Source organism: Molossus molossus, unplaced genomic scaffold, assembly GCF_014108415.1.
Source record: "Molossus molossus isolate mMolMol1 unplaced genomic scaffold, mMolMol1.p scaffold_m16_p_12, whole genome shotgun sequence".
Lineage (NCBI taxonomy): Eukaryota > Metazoa > Chordata > Mammalia > Chiroptera > Molossidae > Molossus > Molossus molossus.
The window spans coordinates 101636310-101657807 of NW_023425347.1; the positions used below are offsets into that span (position 1 = coordinate 101636310).

A 21498-nucleotide genomic window follows, 5' to 3' on the forward strand; every position below is an offset into this window, starting at 1 on the left:
TCCCGGCCGCCTTGCCTTGTGCCCTGGCAGGCAGCCTGCAGGGGCCCACGCATCTCCAGTGTGGCCCAAGAGCAAGCGAGGAGAAGGGAGTCCCAGCACCCCGCACTGTGATCCAGGAGGCGCGCAAACCTGGCCTTGCCCAGGGAGAGCTTGTGCTTGGGGCTTGCTGGCAGTTCATCTGAGTGGGAGGGGGGAGGAAAAACTGGCCACACATCTTTCCCGGCCATCCATTGCATCTGGTCACAGCTTGGACACAGCTTGGACTCACCGTGGCTTGGGTTGTGGCCACCTCCCCAAAAGGTGCCTAGGGCAGGCACAACTCTCCTGACTCCCCAAAGGCCAGCCCTCCTGCTGTCAGTGTGACATGGATGGGGTTCAGGTGCTCAACCAAGACCAGAGCGGTTGGTGCTACAGAGGCCTCCTCTCCTTCTGCTTTTGACTTCCCAAGTCAGGCGGACCCTGCAGGTCCCTGGCGGCGACATGCGGCTCCTGTGGGTTCCCCCAAACGTTTCTGGCTGGAGGCGGGGAGGTGAGGGTGCCCTCCCCTTACTGCCCATTCTAGAGGAGAGAGCTGGCCATGCTGCCGGCCACTGAAACGTGTGCCTTCTCAGAGTTGCTTTAAGACTCGCGCAGCTGGGACTGGCGGCGCTGATTTAAAATTCCAGTCTTGCTCCCGAGAGCTCTGACCTCCATCTTCACCTTTAACAACCGAGGGCTGGTGGCTTCCTTCCCGCCCCGCCACACGTGTGGCTTCTGAAATGGAGCTTTGGGCACAGGGATCGCTGATCCACACCACCCCCAGAGGGCTGGGTCCAGCCTGGAGGGGCTGTTGGCAAGAGGGCGCGTGGGCGGTGGGAGCTGGTGGGAGCGGGGCGCGATGGGGCGAGGGAGGAGCCAGCCTGCACGGATTTTTCTGAAGGGATCAGACCCTCAGTCAATGGGGAGGCCCAGCTCCACGTGCGGGGCACATTTTTCTTCTAATCCTCTCCGGAAAGGGGGTTAGAAGCGTGTGGAGCCGAGGCAGGTGCGGAGAGGCGAAGGCCCCGGTGCGTGTGAGCGGAACGCGCGGTCCCGGGGACCCTGCCCTCGTGCCCTTGGGAACCCGGAGCCCAGTGCATTCCCAGGCGGGGACGGCGGCCCCTGTCCGGGGTGCACGCTGGCGGCGTTTCCCAGCCTCCCACTGGGCCCCGCTCGCCCGAGGCCCCGATGCCCGCCCGGCCGTCGGGTCCCGGGTGCACGGCACCTCGACGGCTCCCCCTGCCGGAGCGCTCTGTCCCCACCTTGCACCCGGAGGCTCAGGACTAGTCCCCAACTTGTTCGCTGCTGTTAACTAGTCGTGCTGCCGGAACGATGGGATGGGGTTGCCACAGCAACCAGACTGGACGTCACAATCCGGGCATGTGTGCCGCCCCCCCGCCGTGCAGCCCTGCCGCGGGCGCTGCCACCGCCACCCTCGGCCGGCTGCGGACTCGGGCTGCGGGGCTAGGTGGGCGGAGCGGCCCGGGCTTTGCGGGAGCTGAGTGAAGGCGGCCTAGAGGAAGGGGGTCGAGACGGGAGGGTGGAGGTTTGGGGGGTTGGGGGGGCAGGCGGCCGCCATCTTCTCGCCGAGGCCGCCTCGCCCGCCGCGCTCACCAGTCCGGTAGCGCACGGGTTAAGGCTGGCACCGCGCCCGGCGGGAGGGGGGGCGCCCACCTCCCCTCCCCCCCACGCCGGGCATGCGGGGCCCGCTGGGCACCGAGGAGGAGCTGCCGCGGCTGTTCGCGGACGAGATGGAGAACGAGGACGAGATGTCAGGTGAGCAGGGCACCGGCTGCGCCTGGGGCCGGGGAGGCCAGGGGCTCGAGGACCGGCGGGGCCCCAGGGCCGGGCAGCGTGGGCGGCGCGGGCGGCGCGCGGGTGGGGGTGCCCGGGCTTCAGGCTGCGCTCCCGCCCTGCTGGCGCCGCGCGGCCAAGGGCGCGGGGCTGGGCGAGCGCCGGGGCGCGGCGGGGCGGCCAAGGGCGGGTGCAATCGGGGCCACCCGGGCCGCGCACGGGCCAGGCGCAGGCGGAGGGTGGCGCGGGCGGTGGCGCGGGGCTGCGCTGGGCACTCCGGGCGAGGAGGGGGCGCGGCGCCGCCGGGGTCAGCCCGCGTGCCCTTGAAGGGGGCGGGAGTCGCGCTTGGCTCCCGGAGCCGCTCACCCTTCTCTCTCTCTCTCTCTCTCTCTCTCTCTCTCTCTCCACCCCTACGCCACCCCTCCGCCTCTGGCCTCCCGGGGGCTGGCCCCTCTTGGCTCCAGGGCGGGCTGGGTGGGGCCGGGAGTGGGGCTCAGACGGGCCCCTCTTGGAGACCCTGCGGGCTCTCTGGATGGGGCAGCTGCCTTCAGGGCCCACGAGGGCCCGGGCCGGGGCTTGTGGATTCGAACTCCTCCTCCCCGTACCCAGGCGCTGGGCATTGCGACCCCTGCTCCCAAGCACTTTGCAGGCGGGGTGTTCCCAGCCCACCCTGCCTTGGCTACCGCCCGCTGGCCAGGCCACGCCCCTGCCCTGGCCATCCCTCTCAGAATTCAGCATAAACATGGCTGGTGTGTGTAACCTCGCAGGATCATTCTTGAGTTCACTGCTCACCATTTGTTTGGGACGGTTCCCCGCTTGGCACAGCTGGGCAGGGCCTCACCCGGTCAACCAGCCTCCCTCCCTCCCTTCTGGGGACTCTGATACTTCTTAGTGTCCGGCACCACGTCCATGGCCTGTTCCAGAGAGACCCATGGCGGGGTCCAGGGGCTCTCCCTGGCCCAGCAGAGTGCTGTCAGGCCCCAGGAGTGCCTTTCCCAGGGGACAGAATATTCCACACATTGATACCCAACTCCCGTGTGTAGGAGGTGAGGAGGGGCCAGCAGGCCGCACTGCCCAGGATGCTCTGTAGGGAGGGTTCCCATCAGGTGGCCATGCCTACTAGGGGCTGCCTCCGCTCCCCACTTGTTTGCTTGCTTTAACGCAGTGACTGGGGCCCCCGCCCGAGCCTGACCTCACTCCATCGTTCAGTCTGGCCGGCTTGGCAAAGACCTGCTGGGGTGCGAGGGGTGGGGCGAGGTGGCCCACATGGGCGGGGGCCTGGGTCCAGGGATCAGGCCCATTTCCTGGGAGGGACACAGAGGCCCAGCACAGTCACAGAAAACATGGCTGCTTCCTACCCAGGAGGCTGGTCCTTGGTGAGCCTTGGTTCCCTGTGGTGCTCTGGGCGTGGCCCTTTGTGGCACTGATGGGGACAGTGGACAGCTGAACTTGCATTAACAGGTTTATTCTTGGAACTTCACCGACACCCTGGTGGGGTCCCCTGTGCCCTTGTCCTGAAGACTCTGCCTCTCCCTGGTTGTATCAAGGTGCCTAGCGCGGGGAGGCTGTTGGACACCCAACTCCCTCTGAAGGGGCTCAGTCAGAGTTACCACCCGCTACCTAGTCTCCTGTCCCTCCTGCTTGTGCCCATTGCTGCAGGGGTGGGGGGTTGTCCCCAGAGACCCTAGGAACTCCTTCAAGCCCTGCAGAGGAGAGGTCTTCTTTGGCCCCTGTGGCTGGGGACTGCAGCAGCCCCATCCATCAGCGGGACCACATGTGCCACTCCAGAGCTTGTCCCGAGCCTTCCCAAGCTCCCAGCTTCTCTCCACGTCCCTGGGTCAAGCCGCTGTCCCCTCCTGCTGGCCCACCCCAGAGCCTCCTCTGCTCAGCAGCCAGGGTCACCTTTGTAACCTAAATGAGACCCCAGACCCTATGGCTTGGATGGCTTGAGCAGCCCTGCTCTCCTACCCTCTCCCCCCACCGCCCCTGTTCCCCTTCTGCAGCCATGTGGTCTTTCTGCTGCTTCTGGACCCCCCCCCCCCATTCCATCTTGCCCTTGAGCACTGGCTGTGACCTCTGCCTGACTGCTCTTTCCTCTGCTCACCACTGCCTCCTCCTCGTCATTTAGGTCCAGCTCAGTGTCACCACCCGGAGGCCTCCCTGACCTCCCAGCTCGAGTGTGGCCCCAGCCATTGCTCTCAGACCCAGACGCTTTATTTCCTTGGCGGCACTGCCCACTCCCTGGGATGGCATCACCAGCTTGGGTGCCGATGGTCTCCCCTGGAGTGGGGCTTCCTTGGTCACAGCTGTGCCCTGCACCTGGCACCATGGATGCTTAAGAGATGGTTGTGGTCTTAATATCTGAGGGCTGGGAGTCCCTGGGTCACCCCCGGCTCCTGGGCACTATGACAGCCTCAACCAGGGCCTCAGTTTTTCCTGTGGTGGCACCAGCTGGCCCCCTCGCCTATTGCAGACACCCTGCCGCTCTCGGCCTGAGCCCATGGCCGTGACCCGCGTGGACCTGGAGCCAGTGGGTTCCAATACCCGTTGGTGGCAGGAGGAGCTAGTGAGTTGGGAGCTGTCACGAGAATTTTGAATCTGCAACAGTTTGACTTGTTACTGGTCAAACCCACTTTCTTTTCACTGAGCCTCCCCCGCCTCCCCCGGCAGGATTCTTGGTTCCCACACGGGCTTTGCCCAGCCAGCTCTCTGGCAGAGGCAGTTCTCCTGGGGGTTTGGCAGGGGCGGAGTCAGAGCTGCCTGACCGGGCAAGTTCCCCAGCCTCTGCCTGAGCGCGCCCACCTGGAGAATGGGGTGCAGGCCAACTACCTCACAGAGGGTTACTATGAGGACCGGTGAGATAGTGCCCGTGGGACATTTAGGTCACAGTGCCCGGCACATAATAGGTTCCCAATAAACTGTGACTATTAAAATTAGCACCATCCAAGGGGGGCGGCTGACCTGCCTTCCCCAAGGAAATGCTTCCGAGACTTGCGCCTTCACCCAGTAAGCTGAGGGCCATGCGAGCCTGGGCTGGGGACTGGGAGGGCGAGACCCATGGTGGGGCAGGAGGGAGGGCGGGGTGAGGGAGGACTCGGCACCCAGGCCTTTTCCTTGGCAGTTCCCTGCCTGGTGCCCCAGCCCTTTCCCAGCCACACTCAGCCAGAGAGGGGAGCGTCTCCCCTGGCCAGGCAGTACGACCACTCTGTCCCCAGAGACACGGGGACTATGTCCCCCAAGCCCACAGGACTGGCCCCAGTCACGTGAACATCTTAGGCTTCCTGGAGCCAAGGGGCGGTGATTCCCAAGGTCGTACCTTCTTAGCTTGCTCCCTCTTCCCACTGGGGAAATGTGGGTTTGGAGGGGTCCCCAAGTGCCTGATGGTATTTAATACTCTTTGCTGGGAGGAGGGAGGCAACGTGACGAGCCCAGTTTGCCCAGTGGCTTGGCCTGTGGAATACTTACCTTACTCTAAATTGATAGAGACTAAGATCTATCTATCTATATCTATCTATCTATCTATCTATCTATCTATCTATCTATCTATCATTTCATCAATTCATTCCATCACCCTCCCATCTATTAATCTACCCACCCATGTATCCACCCTCCCACCCAAACATCTACCCATCCAACCATAAAACCAACCAACTGTCCACTCATCAGCCGTCCATCTATCCTACCCAGTCTCCATCCAAATCCATTCTACCCATCCTTTATCCACATCCATCCACCCACCATCTGCCCACCATTCATCCATGCATCCTACCCATCACCATCCACTCATCCACCCATCCACCCATCCATCTATCCACCCACCATCCACCCACCCACCATCCATCCATGCATTCTACCCACTCACCATTCATCCATCCATCCATCCATCTATCCATCGTCCATCCATCCATGCATCCTACCCACTCACTCTCCATCCATCCATTGTCCATCTGTCCATCCATCCATCCATCCATCCATCGTCCATCCATCCATGCATCCTACTCACTCTCCATCCATCTATCCATCATTCATCCAACCCACTCACCATCCACTCACCATGCATCCTACCCATGCTGTATCTATCCGTCCATCCACCTATGCAATGTAGATTTCCTGTCTTATCTGAGCAAGGTACTGAATACAGTGTCGTGTCTTTCTGGGGCTTTTGTAGGTAAAACTTTTGGAACTTCCCACCTTATCTCTTTGGCCCTGTCCGTATTTCCCTCTCCCTGTCTCTCTTGCTGTCCCCTTGTCTAACCCTGTCTGTCTCCAACTCTGCCAGTCTGTCTGCCCTGTCAGTGGCTGCTGTCCCTCTCTCCCTGGCCCTCCTGGCATGTCACCCCCTCTCCTTTGCCTCTCTCTCCTCCCCCTCCCCGCCAGGGCTCCGGGCTTGCATGGGGGCCTCTCTCTGACTGCCCTGGGCTGCACTTCTCCCCATCATGTCTCCCCTTCTCCCAGTCCCTGAGGGCAAAAGCCTCGCCGTCCCCATCACCACCCCCACCTGCCTGCCCTGAGTGCCCAGGTCTGCCACTTTCTTTGATGAGATGCCAATGAGGTGATGTCTGGGTTTTGTTAAATGTCATAAATAAATTATTAATCCTCTCTTGTCGGGAGTATCTCCCTTCCCCCCATTGTCAGCAGAGGGCCTGCGGGGCGGAGACTCCCCAAGGACTCATGGGAACCTTAGTGTTGGGCACCCTGGGGTAGCCCTGAAAACCCCTGGCCCAGCAGTGCCTGAACCAGAGACCCTCCACCTCTGCCACCCACCCCTTGGCTACCTGCTGTCTTAGTGTCTTGGGGCCTCCCTGGGTGTTGCCTGCCATTGCCGGGCACCTACTGGGCCTTGCATCGCAACTTTCATTCCCAGTTCCAACTTTTTCATCACCTGGGGGAAAGGCAGAATGAGGCACATTTGAAGGATGAAGACATGTGTGGGCGACCCCGCTGGGGAGGGCTTGTGGGGTGAAGCCTGTGCTTCCCTGTCCCTCCCTTCTGGTCACCAGGTGCTCTTGTACCCTGCTCAGTGCCGGTTGAGGGGGGACCGGAAGGGGTCCCTCTCTGCAGGCCCGGAGAGGTGGGCATCGAGCTGGGTCCCCATCCCTGGCAGATTTGCTGGCCTTTCTGGGTCCAGCGATGGAGCGCTTGGCAACCCCAAGGCCCTTCACCACCGAAGTCAGATGCCCTAACTTCTCTCTCTGCAAACACGTTCACTTGCTCTGATGACCTTGCGTTTGCAGAGCCCCTGGGGGCTGTGCTCTCCGCTCTGGGCTGGGCTCTGCTGCGGCCCCTGGGGGGGGTGGCAGGAGCTGGCCAGACCGTAACCTGCGGGGTGGTGAGCGTGGGGACTGTGGACTAGCCCCATGCGACCAAGGGACCCCATATGTGCTTCCATATGAGTCACCTCAATGTCCCCAGGGTGCCACCCAAGCTTGGCTGTTTAGGTTTGAATGCTGCTTAGATGTGGGAAAGTCTGAGCTCGGGGGGGGAGGGGTCTGCTGCCAAGAATGGGGGGCAGGGGCAGGGGTGGGGACCGGCTGGCTCTGTCAGCCTGCCGGCTGTAGAACATGTGGGCCAGGGAGGAGGCCTGGCGGGCCTCAGTTTCCCCATCTGCACATGGGAATCACAGTAGTGCATCTCCCAGGTCACCGCACAGCTGACAGAAATGCAGCGGGCTGCCTGCTTTGCCCAGCGCAGGGTGTGTAGAGACTTCCCAGGTTCTGACGCGTCGCCCTGCGCAGGCCTAGTTCAGCTCATCCGGGCTGCAGCCCGCAGGGAGCTGCAAGGGGCTGGGGGTGAGCTTAGGAACCAGCACGGTACACTCTGTCCTCGCTAGTCCCCCTGTCTGTCCTCCCCCAGCCCCCCCCAGGCCTGCTCCGACCTGGGAGCCCAGCAGGTGGGAGATAACAAGGCTAATGGGTCCTAATTATAGCCTGTGGATCAATGGAGCCTTGGGCTGGAGAGGCAGGGCTGGTGTGGAGGGCACTGCCCGGCAGGCTGTGGGCAGCCGGGAGCTAGCAGGACAAGGAGTCCTGAGGCCTCTTCTCCTCGGGACCCTCACCCTGGTGAGTGGGACCTCAGCTTACCACTGGCTCTATGCCCTGAGGAGGGGCGCAGGGCCGGGGCTCAGGAGGGGTACGGGCAGGGGAAGGGCTGCTCGGATGACTCCCCAGGTCTGGGTTTAGAAAGCTCAGGCCCTGCAGAAGGCGGTGGGGCGGGGCAGCAGTGAGGACACTCTGAGTGGGAGTCATGGGGCGGCCGTGTCACAGCAGGTCAGCCCAGGGATGTCCTCAGGCCACACAGGGCGCTAGAGGAGAGGGAGAGTCTCAGGCGGGTGGGCAGGGTGGGGTCTCTCCCCCTGTGCAGCCCTGGACCATTCCTGGAGCAGAGGTCCAAGCAGGCAGGTGGTCCTGGGCCGGGAGGTCCTCAGGAGTGGGGGCGGGCTGCCTGGGCAGAGAGTTTAGGGCCTTATCCTCGGAGGCATGTCCTGGGTGTGGGTCACGGCTGGAGTGTGCCTCCTCCCCCCAGCACGCGGCACAGGCTCCCTTCTGAGCCTCCTGCAGCCCCCTGGCCTCGCCTTGTCTGCTCTGCAGGTCAGTCAGTGGCCGTGTGCTGGGCTGGCCTTCCCAGTCTGGGGGACTGCCCAGCGGAGGGGACAGGGACATGGGGAGGTGGCAGGAGGCGGAGGGAGAGGCCCCCTCCCGATGACATCAGCCTGAGCCTGTTACATAACGTGCTGGGCACTGCCCGAGGCGGGCGGCTCTGCCCAGGCGGTCTCCCTGCAGTGTGGGGAGGCGGAGGCGGTGGGGGGAGGGGGCAGGTGTGGACAGGCACCCCAACCCCAACCTGGCTCCCAGCCAGCCCCATCCCTGCCCCTCAGGCCTCTCCACTCCAGGATGACTCTGGGGGTCCCCATGCTCATTTCCATCTGGCCCCCCAGATCTCTGCCCCTCCCACATCAGGCTCCGGGACCGGCTGGACCCCCGTGCAGCCTTGGCCTGCCCCTCGCAAGGCCTGACCACATCAGCCCGACTTCGGGGGGCGCGCCAGGCCCAGGCCACAGCAGCTGGGCCTTCCATGTGGTCCTGTCCTCAGCAGTGCCCTTGTCTGCTGGTCAGGGCCACCGAGCTGGCCCCCCAGGGATGGCTGGCACCCAGGCCACGCTCAGGCCGCCGCCTCTGGGGCAGCTCCCTGTCCTGCCTGGAGTCTGCCTCTCTCAGTCGCCTGCCCTGCAGGATGGGGACAGGGCTGGGCTGGGGCTCCCGGGGCGGGCACTGTACAAGACAGGGAGGACACTTGTGCCTGGGTGGGGAGGCCCCTGGGGGGGGTCCCAGTGCAAAGGGGTGCCCAGACAGTGTACAGTCCCTTTTCCTGGTAGGAGCAGGATGTGTGGGTCTCGGGTGTGGGGGGGCATCCCCTGGGCCACCAGAGTCACAAGTGCCCTCCAGCTGCTCCCAGACTGTGTCATGGGGGCCATGAGCCCCGGGGTGGGGCCTTTCCCCTCTACTTGGGCACTAGGCGGGGCAGGGTACCCCAGGCTGGTGTGGGGGGGACCCATGTGGAGGACGGGGGGGGCCAGATGCTGGTGTGCCCTGAGTGTGCACACGTGTGCCCCAGCACCTGTGGGCTGTGGGTCTGATGTGGCAACAACTCGAGCATAGAAGGTGCCTGGGTGGGGTGGGTGTGGGGGGCCCTGTCTCTAACCCTGGTTCCCCCAGCGCCCTGCCCCTTTCCCACGTAAAGTCTGCCAGTGGTCCTGGGACGCCTCCCTCCTCAGATCCCCTGATGGCAGTCCTCAGGCTGAGTGAGACCCCCTGTTGTGTCCCCACACCCAGGTTGGCTGTCTTTGTCCCCTGGGTGCACGTGGGGAGTGAGGGGACACTGTGTACCTGTGTGGGTGTGACAGGGGTGTGTGTACCTGTGTGGGTGTGACTGTGTGTGTGTTTTTGTTGGTGTGATGGTGTGTACCTGTGTGGGTGTGACGGGGGTGTGTGTACCTGTGTGGGTGTGACTGTGTGTGTGTTTTTGTTGGTGTGATGGTGTGTACCTGTGTGGGTGTGACAGGGGTGTGTGTACCTGTGTGGGTGTGACTTGTGTGTGTTTTTTTTGGTGTGACGGGTGTGTGTACCTGTGTGGGTGTGACAGGGGTGTGTGTGTTTGTTGGTGTGATGGTGTGTACCTGTGTGGGTGTGACAGAGGTGTGTGTGTTTGTTGGTGTGATGGTGTGTACCTGTGTGGGTGTGACAGGGGTGTGTGTACCTGTGTAGGTGTGTTGAGGGGAGAGCGGTGTGGTCTTCGATTCCTCACTGAGAGGGTCCTGGCACCCTCCTTGCTGGGCTCCCATCCAGATCCCCAGTGCTTGCTGTCCAGCTCCCTGGTCCGGGAGAGGTGAGCTGTGGTTCCCATTGCCCTGTACCCCAGCCTGCTCCGACCTTCCAGGGGGCCTGTGGCGGGCGGGGACGGGCCGCTGGAGGGCTGTGTGATCCCACAGCCGCTTTCTCCCCAGGAGCCATGCCCACCAGGCTTCCCGGCCACTCCCTTTGGTCAGCACACTGCTTCCTGGGCATGTCCTGCAGGGGTGTGGGGTGGTACCACGCCCTATGGTACTGATGAGGAAGGAGGGGTCCCGTGAGGTGATGCGACAGCCCCAGAGCTGGGCTTCTGCTCACTGGGTCCGCGGGGCCTGGGGTGGGGAGGGGCTGCCGGGCACTGTCTGGGGCGGAGGGCGGGGTGCGGCCCCCGGCCTGTGACCTGGCAGCGTGGTGGGGGAGGGGCTGGCTGCCCCAGCGCCCCCTGCTGTGTCTCGGGGTCTCCCAGAGGAAGTGGCAGAGTAACCCCCTCTGTTTCCTCCAGAGGAAGATGGTGGCCTTGAAGCCTTCGAGGACTTTTTCCCCGAGGAGCCCGTGAGCCTTCCCAAGAAGAAGAAATCCAAGAAGCTCAAGGAGAACAGGTCCAAAGGGAAGCGGAAGAAGAAGGAGGTGCGCGGGCCTGGGGCGGGGCGTCAGGGCTGGGGCTGCCGACACGGGTTCGAGTGGGGGACGCAGTGCTGAGCTGTGAGCGGACACCTCCCTGAGACCCCTCGAAGTGCCCTGTCTTCTGAGCAGGATGTTCAAGGGGGGTTTCTCCTCCCGCGTGGCTGTCCTGGGCCGTGACCACACTGCGTCCCCAGACGCCTTCACCGGAGGACCCCGCTCCTGCCTGCACTGTGGGGCGCTGCCTCCCGTCCCTGATAGCCTCTGTCCCTGTGTTTGCTGCTTCCAACCTGTTCAGTCGGAACCCTGTTGAAAATGAGAAAGGGGAGGAAGGATCACCGGCCCCGGCGTGGGACCGGGTCCCTCAGGAGTGACGTGTGTGAGCCTCGTGGTGTCATTTCCAGAATGTGTCCACGCAGACTCACTTTCTCAGGTCAACCTTGGAGCTGTGGGGCGGGAGGGCTGTCACCACTGCCCAGGTGGGGAAGCTGAGGCCAGCCGGTTCCTAACAGCCCTTCCCCTCGGAAGGGCAGGGACGGTAGCAGGACCACGGGCCAGCGCCTCTGTCACCGCGTGCTAGCCGGCCACCTCCTCTTGGGCGTCCTCCCCGGTCCTCCAGGCGGCCCCGTGGGGCTGGGGTGGTGTGCACCCCACTTCACAGACCAGCCAGTGGAGTGTGGAGGCTCAGAGAGGACATTGCCCAGGGTGACACGTGACCCCGCTGGCGTCTGGCGCAGGGCTGTCGGTTCTGCCCCGCGCTGTCCCCTGGCCGGTCCTCCCAAGCCCGCCTCCCCCGGGCAGCCCACCCAGGCCAGCTTTGCAGGGCAGAGGCCCGGCAGAGGTGGTGGGTGAGTGCAGTGTCCTTGGGGGCCCTGGGACTCTGGCCCCCTGACTCGGTGAAGTGGGGCCCTCCCAGGCTGAGGGTGCAGCTGTCCTGGAGGGGGCTGGTGTGAGTGACGGAGGCCAAGGGGGCCCCTTGCTTGTCCCCTGAGCCACGTGGCATCTCTGGAAGGAGAGACCTCTGAGGACAGGGCCGTGAAGGGGGACAGGCGAAGGTGTGCCCCTGAAGCCACTGTTCCCTGTGCAAGGGGTCCTCACCTGTCCACCTCCCTGGCTGGTTTTGGGGTGAAGCAGGTGTGACACAGGGCACCTCCATGGGAGAGGAGCTGTGGGGGGGCTGGAGGCACCTGGGCACTGCGGTGTTGGCCTGGATGTGCCTGGGGGGCAAGGCCTGCCCCAGACCGTGCCCTGGGCCCCCTGGTGGTCAGCCTGGGGCTGCCCGCCGGGAGCTGAGAGCCTGGGGCGGCTCCTCAGGCCGGAACCAGCCCAGGGGCACCCAGCCTCCTTGCTGTCCCATGAGGGTGGTGGTCAGCGTTTCTCACGTGTACCGTCCCCCATTGAGGGAGACACTGAGGATCGTGGGATGGAGCTGGGGCTCTGAATTTCTGTTCCGTCCTTCCTCCGATGACACCTGGCCCTGCAGGTCGGTCCCTGTGGGCAGAGGATGGCTGGCGGGCCCTGGAGTGCAGGGCCTGGCTTCCTGGTGGACGTGGCAATGTTATGCCACCGCTGTCCTCGTCCTCAAGACCCCGTGTATGCTGGGGTGGTGGGATCTAGGGTCCCGGGGCCCAGTGGCCGAGGGCAGGGGCTTCCCACGCCTCTGCCAGCTCCCCCTGAGCCTTTTCTCTCTAGCAGCTTCTTTTATGGGACTGGGCAGAGGCCAGGTCAGCACAGAGGATGCCATCTGGTCTTCAGGCGGGGTCTCCCCAGTTCCCAAACGCAAATGAAGGAACCCTAGGAGTGCCATGGGCCTGTGGGTGTCCCTGCCTCCGTCCCCAGCCCCAGGCAGGGACAGGGCACAGCAGGACCCTCCTCACGGCCCGGCCAGGACCGCGGTGGGAGGTGGGCAGGTTTGGACAGTGGTGGACTGTCGAGGTGCAGGGGTGCGGCCGTGCGGGGGTGGGGCTGGTCTGCCTCCTGCATGCCCAGCGCCTTGATCGCTCAGAGCTCCTGCCCGTCTCCACCCACCAAGCACGTGCCTGCGCCTGTCTCCCTGGCTCTGGTTCTTCTGCGTGTTCTGCAGGCAGCCTCGCTGGGCCTCTGCGGTGCGTCCCTGGCCGGCTCCGGGTCCCCTGCCCTCTTCCCACTTCCTTCAGTTTCTTCCCGCTCCTCATGTCCCTCCCCTCCCTCTCCCTCTCCTCCTCTCTCCCTCCCCTCTCTTCTCACACTCTCTCCTTCCGCCCTCTTCTGAGATGCAGTTCTGTTCTCAACAGGGGTGGGGGCAGGGCCGCCTGGAGGGCTGCAGACACCCGGCAGCGGGGGTGAAGACCAGCCTTGGGCCACTGCCGCTCCTCACCTGTACCCCCAGAGCCTGGCTTGGCCTGGCAGGTCGTAGAGGGTCTGGAGCATCTGTGGTCAGGGGCCAGGATCCCGGGGGCTGTGTCCCGCCTCCCCACCCCACCCCTGCCCACCTACAGACCTGTGTCCTCAGGACCAGGGGAAGGGAATTGCGACCTTTGCTCCTCTCCATCTCCAGCCAGGTGGCCCGGTCGGGCTGTGGGCGGAGGCAGGGGTGGGGGCGCAGCTGGACGAACAGTAGTCTCGTTTCCTCTGTGTGTGTGTGGGGAGAGGGGAGCAAGAAGCAAGCCTCGGTTTCTGATTTACATAAAATAACCGGACTCGGGCCAGAACCTGAGCGTATGTAGATGAAGCTCCTTGTCAAACCCAGCGCAGGAGGGAGAAATGATTTCAACCTGTACTGCAGCGGTTACCATAGCAACCAATTATTCAGTGCTAAATTATAACTGTTTATAACAGTCGTGAATGGGGAAGCTCATATTTGCTTCTTTCTTCTTCCCTCTCAATCTTGAAGGACCCCAGATCGGGAATGACCCGCTGTCCGAGTCCTTCCTTTCGCGTGTACATGGCTGGTGTGTGCCAGGCGCTGGGCATGGAGGGAAGGGGGAGGGGGAGAGGGGCGGCCTGGATCCAGAAACATCTGCAGAGCATGGAGGAGGAAGGGACTGCTCACTCGGAGTCCCCAGGCCTGCCCCGGGGCGTGCTCTGTCCTCTGTGGGCTTGGGGCGCAGGGCCCAGACCCCTCCTGCCTGCCTCCAGCTGCTGGCTCGCACAACCGGGGTGATTAAGGCAGCTTTGCAGATAGATTCTGTGGGGGGCTCCAATGCCCTAAAATTCTTCTACACCAAGTACATTCCCCATAGTCCGGCCCAAGGCTGCCTTCACCCAAAGGATAGCATCAGGTCCCAGCCCCGACTGTGACCCTGACTTTCAGAGTCCACGGTGTAACTCAGGGCTGAGGTTGGTCAGGGCGTTATAGTTCCGTGCCTGCTGCTTCTCCCCTGAACATGGCTTGGCCTGCAGCCCCCCTTCACCAGTTTCAAGATAGAGAACTCACCCTGCTTCTCCGATATTGCTCCCCTTCTTGCCTCTGGCTGAGGCGGCATCCCCCCAGGTCCCACGGGTCACTGCCCTTCCCCTGCCCCTTCGCTGCAAGAAAAGATTTGGGGAGATCTAGGCAGGTGCAGAGTTGGGTGCAGAGGTGTGCTCTGGACAGACACTGTGCCGGCGGAAACCCAGCCTCCAGCACCTGCCCGGCACCCCAGCTTCCGCCAGCCCCGGGGAGGCAGGAGGGCTTGGATGAGCTGTTGGTACAGTTAGGTTGAAGGAGAAGGTGGGGCGGAGAGAGGGTCCGGGAACTGGGGAGTCGGAGCCTGCTCTCTGACCAGGCTTTCCCAGTGTGGGTGACAGCAGAGGGAGCTGTCTCCCCCTTCCCTGAAACGAGGGGCCCCGCCGAAGCTCCAGCTCCCCTTCCTCGAGGAGGTCGTTGCCCTCCTGCTCTCCCAGGTGGCCCTGGAGTGAATGCTGGGCCAGCCCTGCTGGCGGTGCCCATGGGCCTTCTGCTAGGCCTGCTCCTCCCTCCGGCTCCCTCCCTCCCCCGGCTCCCTCTGGGCTCGCACTGGGGCTTTGCTGACCACTCCTTGCCCCTTCTGCACGTGGGATGCGTGAGACGTGGCAGAGCCTGCTTCCCGTCAGAGGCTCGGGCCCACTCCCCCAGGTGTGGCCACAGCAACCCGTCAGCTTCGAGCCATCTGCACTGTAGCTGCAGGCTCCTTCCTGATCCCCAGAAACGGGGGCCTCGAGGCTGGCTATGTCCTCCAGCTTGTCGTCCTGGCTGCATCTTTGGCTTCCAAGCAGAGTTGGGGTTGTCGTTGTGGGTACGTGGGGTGCTCCCACTTCAGAATGTTCGAGCCTCTCTCTTACATGATCTCCTTTGTCCCACGACCACGCGAGTGGCGTCCCCGTTTCTCAGGCGAGGAAGCTGAGGTCAGGGTGCTGCAGTGACGTGCCCCGTTCCCAGGCTAGCAAGGGTTGGAGCTTCAAGGCATTCTCTGTCTGCAGCCCCCCGCCCCCCAGGGAGCCCCAGGACCCACCCTGGGTTGTCTTGTCTTATCCCTGGTCTGTCCCAGGGCAGCTGAGGGCCAGCCCTGCGGCCCAACCTCTGTGGGTCCCATGGCCTCTGTCCATGGTGCTGAAGTCTGTGGCCTCTTCCTCCCGTCCTTACCTTTGCTGGGGTGAGGGCTGGAATGGAGCCTGTCTCTTAGGGCTCTCGAAGGGTGACCTCTTTAAGCTGGCCAAACTCTGCACCCTTGGGGGATGGGCATCCCTGTCTGACCCCCACTTCCCTGGAGGACCAAGGCCCAGCTGGTAATTGTGGCCACTAGCCCTGGGAGCAGGAGCCACCGATGAGGCTGTCCTGCCCAGGCAGGCTCAGCAGCCAGGACCTGCACTGCCCCTGGCGCCCAGCATGGCCATCCGTATTTGGCAAACCCCAGGCTTCAGGAAAGGCGTCGAGGCTGGCCAAGCGCCAGCCAGTACTCTGACTCAGTCCTGAATGGGCACCAAAGGTTTGGGGACAGAGAGCGTGGAGCTGGGAGACAGTGGGCTGAGCACTTGAGAGAGTCCGGGAAGTGTGGGGAGCCTGTGGGAGGGCCCTTTCCCAGCTGCATGTCAGGGAGAGCTTCCCTCCTGGGAAAAGTCTCGCAACTCCTTACAGGAGTTCCCTGCAAAGGGCAGAGACCAGCGGGGGCCTCCCAGGATTCTCCAGAAGACCCCACTCTCCCCAGCACCCTCCTTCTCCTCCCTTCTCCCACCTGCTCCCTTTCCTTCTCCCCTCTCCTCCCTCCCTCCCTTCCCTGTCCTCCTCCCTCCTTCCCCTTCTCTCCTTCCTCCACTATGCCTGTCTCCCCCTTGGTGTTTCTGAGCTCACTGAAAACAGTTTTTTTCTTTATTGATATTTAGAGAGGAAGGGAGAGGGAGAGAGAGAGAGAGAAACATCGATGAGAGAGAGCATCGATTGGCCGCCTCCTGCATGCCCCCCACTGGGGATTGGGCCCACAACCTAGGGGACATGTGCCCTGACTGGGAATCGAACTGGCGACCTCTTGGTGCATGGGTCGATGCTCAACCACTGAGCCACACCAGCCAGGCCCTGAGCTCATTTTCCACCTCTCTGGTTCTTCTCCATCTCGTCCATGCCTCATTTTGCTCACCTTGAGAACAGCAAACAGCCAGCAGAAAGATAACAAGTCCGTGCTGGTCCCCAGGGCATCAGCGCCCAGCCCCCCCCCCCTTGCAGACCCAGCCAGGAGGGGCTGGGCAGGGGCTTGCCAGTCCACTTGCATCTGTGTGGAGGGGCTGAGAGCAAACAGCTTTCTGGGGCCGTGCCTTCTAGTGGGGATGCTCTGGCTGCAAACGCCCTGATCTCCATATAAATGGCCATTTCATGCCTGCATGGAAGGGGCAACGAAGCCACGGAAGCCAAGCTTGAGAGCTGCAGCCAGGGAGGGGTGCGGGGAAGGTGGCCTGGTGCCCGGCAGCTCTGGGGAGCCCACAGGCAGGGAAAGCGGGGCTGCGTGCTGTCCAGGTGCGCCGGACTCCCCGGCGGGTACAGTAGCCCAGAGGGAGGTGCTCCCTGGGCGGAGCCAGCGCTCCTGAGGCTGTGCACTTGGCTCTCTGGCTCCCGGTATCATGTCCTCTGCTTTGAGTTCTTGGGTCCAGGCACCATCACACAAGACTCGTTAAAACTCCAAAGTCCACAGAAGCCTGGTTCTGATGGGAGCTGAGCCCGAGCCTCACTGCAGGCTGTGCTGACTGGCCCAGGGAGGGGGAGCCCGACTTGGGTGCTGGTGGCCGGGCGTCAGGGTGAGATCCGGCCGAGATCCGTGACCGTGCTGGCTCGGGGCAGCCCCTCTGGCCGGGCTTGGGTGCTGCGCTGTGAGCCGCTGGACACTCCGGAGAGCACGGCCAGCTGACGGCCGGGAGGCTGCTGCCCCGGACTCCAGGTTCCTTTGGGCCCCTGCGGCCCTCACTGTGCCCCTTGTCTCGTAGGGGAGCCACGATGAGCTGTCGGAAAACGAAGAGGATCTGGAAGAGAAGTCGGAGAGTGAGGGCAGCGACTACTCCCCTAACAAAAAGAAGAAGAAGAAACTCAAGGACAAGAAGGAGAAGAAAGCCAAGCGAAAAAGGAAGGGTGACGACGAGGATGCCAATGATGATGGGTGCCTGAAGGTAACCCCGAGGCCGGCTGGAGGGCCCCGGCTCCGCAGGGCTTACCTGCCTGCATGGCAGAGCCTCCTGCTGGGCGTCTCTGCCTTCCTGCCCGGAGCCCCTGAGGACAGGGCCCGAGCATCGTCTCCCACGGGTGGTGGTTCGGGGGATGGGTCTGTGCGCGAGTGGGTGCGTGTGCACGCCTGTGGAGGCTGGGTACGTTTGCGAGAAAGGCTGTAGCCACGCGTCTCAGACACGTTTGAAATGAGGACGCAGGAGGTCGAGGAGTTCGAGGAGGAAGTTAGCCTCTCCGGTGTCTTGTCTGAGATCCTAGATCCTAGCGCGCAGCTCCTTCCGAAGAGAGGGATGGTCTGAGCTCCAGTTCTGTGTCGCTTGGAGCAATTTGGGAAAATGAGTCAGCAAATGGAGCCTTTGCCAGTGGGTAGCGGCCGGACGGTTCTGCTTAGAGTAGAGGGGAACTTGCAGCTGGGCACAGGTCTGAAATACTGCCCAGGTGGGGCTCAGAGTGAGCCCGTCAGGGACGCGGCACGGACGGCCTGCACCCCTGGGAGAAGCATCTTCCCCGACCTGGGGAGTGAGGTGTCCAAGGCCACACCCGGGGAGCTCCTGGGGGTGAGGGGCCGAGGGTAAGGCTCGAGGACAGTGCTGGGCCCAGCTGTCAGGCACGGGGCAGAGGACCTTGAGTCTCCCAGGGCCACCGGGACCAGCTTCCCAGGCGCAGTTCGGACTGGCCTGGATTTATAGCTCAATGCTCCGTAAATGTTAGTACAGCGGCTGCTGGGTGAGGCAGAAATGGTGCCTGTCAACTTCTGGCGTTAGGAAGCCCCCGTGATGTCCTGGCCCCCAGAGGGACTTCAGGCCTCTGGGGGTGTGCTGTGGGTCGTGTGTGACTGAGGCCAGCCGAGGGCTGGCAACTTTGAACGATGAACTGACAGGCGTGACCTGGGTTATCCTGTAACTGTCCTCAGCCGGCTCACTGCTGCCTGCGTCCTGGGGGAGCCAAGGCCTGTGTGCCTCCCGGAAGGGCTGTGTGGGGTGGGGACCGGTTGGGCCCCGGAGGGGTTCCTCTCTGAAATGTCGCAGAGAACCGGGGGCCGGGACGCTCTGGGCACGAAGGAGAATGGAAGTAGCGGCAGCTCTGGGCTTCTTGGCCATTCACTGCCCCATCCAGCAGGGGGCTGACAGGGCCTGTGTCCAGGGACTGAGCCTGGGCGTGGCACGTGCTGATTGGCTGCCTGGGGCAGTGGGTGGGGCTGGGGCGGGGCTGCCTGGAACAAGCTAGAAATCAGGCCCTGTCCAAGCATCTGCATCTACGCTGACTTGTTCCCTCCTGTGAGGCAGGCGCTGTGATCCCTGTTTTGCAGGTGGGGAAACTGAGGTATGGAGGTGAAGTAGCTTGTCCACCTCCCACTGCCAATATGTGGCAGAGCCAGGATTCGGGCTGGTTGGGGTGGATGCAAGCTCATAGCCAGCATCCACCCCAACCAGCCCCGGTGGCCTGATGATTTGACACCTGGGTGGCTGTCTCATGAGCTCACTGTGTTTCCTGGGGAAGTCACATACCTCCCTGGCCTCAGTGCCCCATCCGGAACGGGACATAGTAACTGAGGGACCCTCTTGGGGTTGTCCTCTGCCCCTACCCTGGCCAGGGCACACCTTGCTGGCTCTGGAAACTGGCGGCAACCTGTCCTTTCATGGGATCCGTGCATGACTGTACCAGGGGACATCCTGGGGAGGCCTCATTTTCCCCAACATGCCCTAGGCAGCCCTTTAGCCTGCTGCCTGCCCAGGGCCATCTGCAGGTCACTGTTGTGTCCCAGCACCCCGAGTGTATTCCTCCCAGAGAGAGAGTCCTGCTATCCCTGCCCTGGGCACACACGGTCTCTCCCCAAGCTCCATGAACCCCCAAGCAGTTTCCCCTGCACCCCTTTATAAACGGGCACCTGAGCCAGTCCCCCAATCAAGGGGGTGGGGGCTGGATGCTTCAGGCTGGAAACTGTTCTGGTTAAGTTGCAGGCACGAGGCCTCCCCTTCCCCCTGCTCCGAGGCCTGGCTGGGGGCCCTGGGGGTGGGGTGCAGGTTGGAAGGACCCACCTCCGATCTCACCTCTCGCCTGCGTGTCCGTAGGAGCCCAAGTCCTCGGGGCAGCTCATGGCCGAGTGGGGCCTGGACGACGTGGACTATCTGTTCTCAGAGGCCGACTACCACACGCTGACCAACTACAAGGCCTTCAGCCAGTTCCTCAGGTGGCCGGGCCCGGCGCCATGCTGGGTGTCCACGGTGGTCAGGGGGGCAGAGCCCAGCTCCCGGGTGGGGGGTGGGCAGAGCTGCTGGGACCCTTCCTTTCACTGTGGCAGACAGTCACCTCCCTCGCGGGCCCTGCACCTGGGGATGGGGCCCCAGTCCATCCCGGGGTCTTGTGGCCCCTCTCAGCTCTGGAAGACAGCAGTGCCCATGGCAAGCCCCTCTCTCTGGCCCCCCAGGTTCTTGCAGGTTCTAGAAACCCAATTAGATTGCCAACAACCTTAAACGGGGACTCGAGCATTTGGGGAGTGGACTGCTGTCTCAAACTTTGTCTTCTCCCCTGCCCCCCATTTCTGCCCAGTTTTCCCAACCTGGAGTATGGAGCTGGAGTATGGGGAGGAGAAGGGGCGTGCCCTGCCGGGGTCACGGGGTTCTCATCCCCTCATGGCTCTTCCCTCTCCCTCCGCCTCTCCCCACACAGGCCCCTCATTGCCAAGAAGAACCCGAAGATCCCCATGTCCAAAATGATGACTGTCCTGGGTGCCAAGTGGCGGGAATTCAGCGCCAACAACCCCTTCAAGGGCAGCTCGGCGGCGGCAGCTGCGGCGGCAGTGGCTGCGGCTGTGGAGACGGTCACCATCGCCCCTCCGCTGGCGGTCAGCCCCCAGCAGGCACCCCAGCCTGTGCCCATCCGCAAAGCCAAGACCAAAGAGGGCAAAGGTAAGGCTGGGGCTGGGTGGGCACCCAGCCTGCTGGCAGGAGCCATTCCAGACCCTGTGGCCTCGGACAGCGGGCAGCTGGGGCGGTGTCTGAGGATCCTGTGCCTTGGCTGACCTTGACCCATGTGGCCTTGGCTGGTATTGCAGGGCATTGGGCTGGGGAGAAGGGGAAGATGGTGCTCAGAGCTTTGGGCGTTTAGCCCTGGCCCCCTCCTACTTGGGCGGCCCAGGCTGCTGAGAGTCAGGGTCTATTGAGTTTGAGGCTGTGCCATTAGCAGGGAGAAGGGGTTCAAGGTCAGCCTGTGACCCCTCTTGCCTGAGCACCGGGGTCCTTGGGGTAACAGATATGCATGGATGTGGTCAGGGCTGGCGTCCGGGAGTCCTGGAAGGAGGTCCAGATACAAGTTGGCCTCAGTGGGGTGTCTAGGTGGGGATAACAGGGACAGCAGAGGCTCTCTGTGACTCGACATCCCCAGGGAGGGACCCTCCGCCCCGGGTGGAGGGTGTCAGGCCCCACTGCAGGTGGGCACATGGATCCAGCTGCTCAGCTTTTCTGGGTGCCCCGACTGGATTCTATTGGGGGCTGGAGAGGCTGAGGGCTCCTTGCTTCAGCCCCAAGGAGCTTTGCCTTCTGGGACAATGTGCCCCTCTGCCAGGGCCCTGCGGGGCCCGGAGGGCACAGTGACATGGGTCAGAGCCTGTCCTGCTTGGCTCCCTGCTGGCCTCCGTCCTGGGCTCCTCACTGCTTTCTCACTTCCTCTCGGGCTGTGGATTCCCTGGGCTGCCTATTCAGGGCCTGGAAACTGATAGATTTTCCTGGCGGCCCCAGGTTACAGCCGGGCCCCTCCCATCTCCCTGCAAGTGATGCAAGAGAGGAGGTCCCAGGGGAGGCCAGTGGGAGGGGCTGCTGGGGGCTCGCTACTCCCCAGGGGGCTCACTGTTCTGTGGGCAACTCCATAAAAACAGCCTCCAGCCTGCTGACTACCCAGGAGCCAGCACTGGGGGGACTGGCAGAGGTGAGGGCCACCTTGAGGGGGGCTCGTGTTGCCTGTGTGTGGGGATGACCCAGAGGCTGGCAGCTTCCTGCCCTAGGACACCCCTCCAGGGCCCAGGTGTGGGCCACAGGTGGGTGGGCCCTCGGTGGTCCTGTTGGCTATGGCTCCACCGGG

General features: G+C 63.3%; 1 protein-coding gene across 1 annotated transcript in view; it reads left to right on the forward strand.

Moving 5' to 3' along the window:
* Window positions 1-1715: 1715 nt before the first annotated feature.
* CHD5 (chromodomain helicase DNA binding protein 5) overlaps window positions 1716-21498 on the forward strand; it is a 55208-nt gene continuing 35425 nt past the window's right edge. Inside the window, exons 1-5 of the mRNA XM_036256920.1 lie at window positions 1716-1794; window positions 10660-10784; window positions 17187-17366; window positions 19494-19612; window positions 20092-20330. Of these exons, the coding sequence (XP_036112813.1) occupies window positions 1716-1794; window positions 10660-10784; window positions 17187-17366; window positions 19494-19612; window positions 20092-20330 (742 nt within the window). The remainder of the gene's footprint in view (window positions 1795-10659; window positions 10785-17186; window positions 17367-19493; window positions 19613-20091; window positions 20331-21498) is intronic.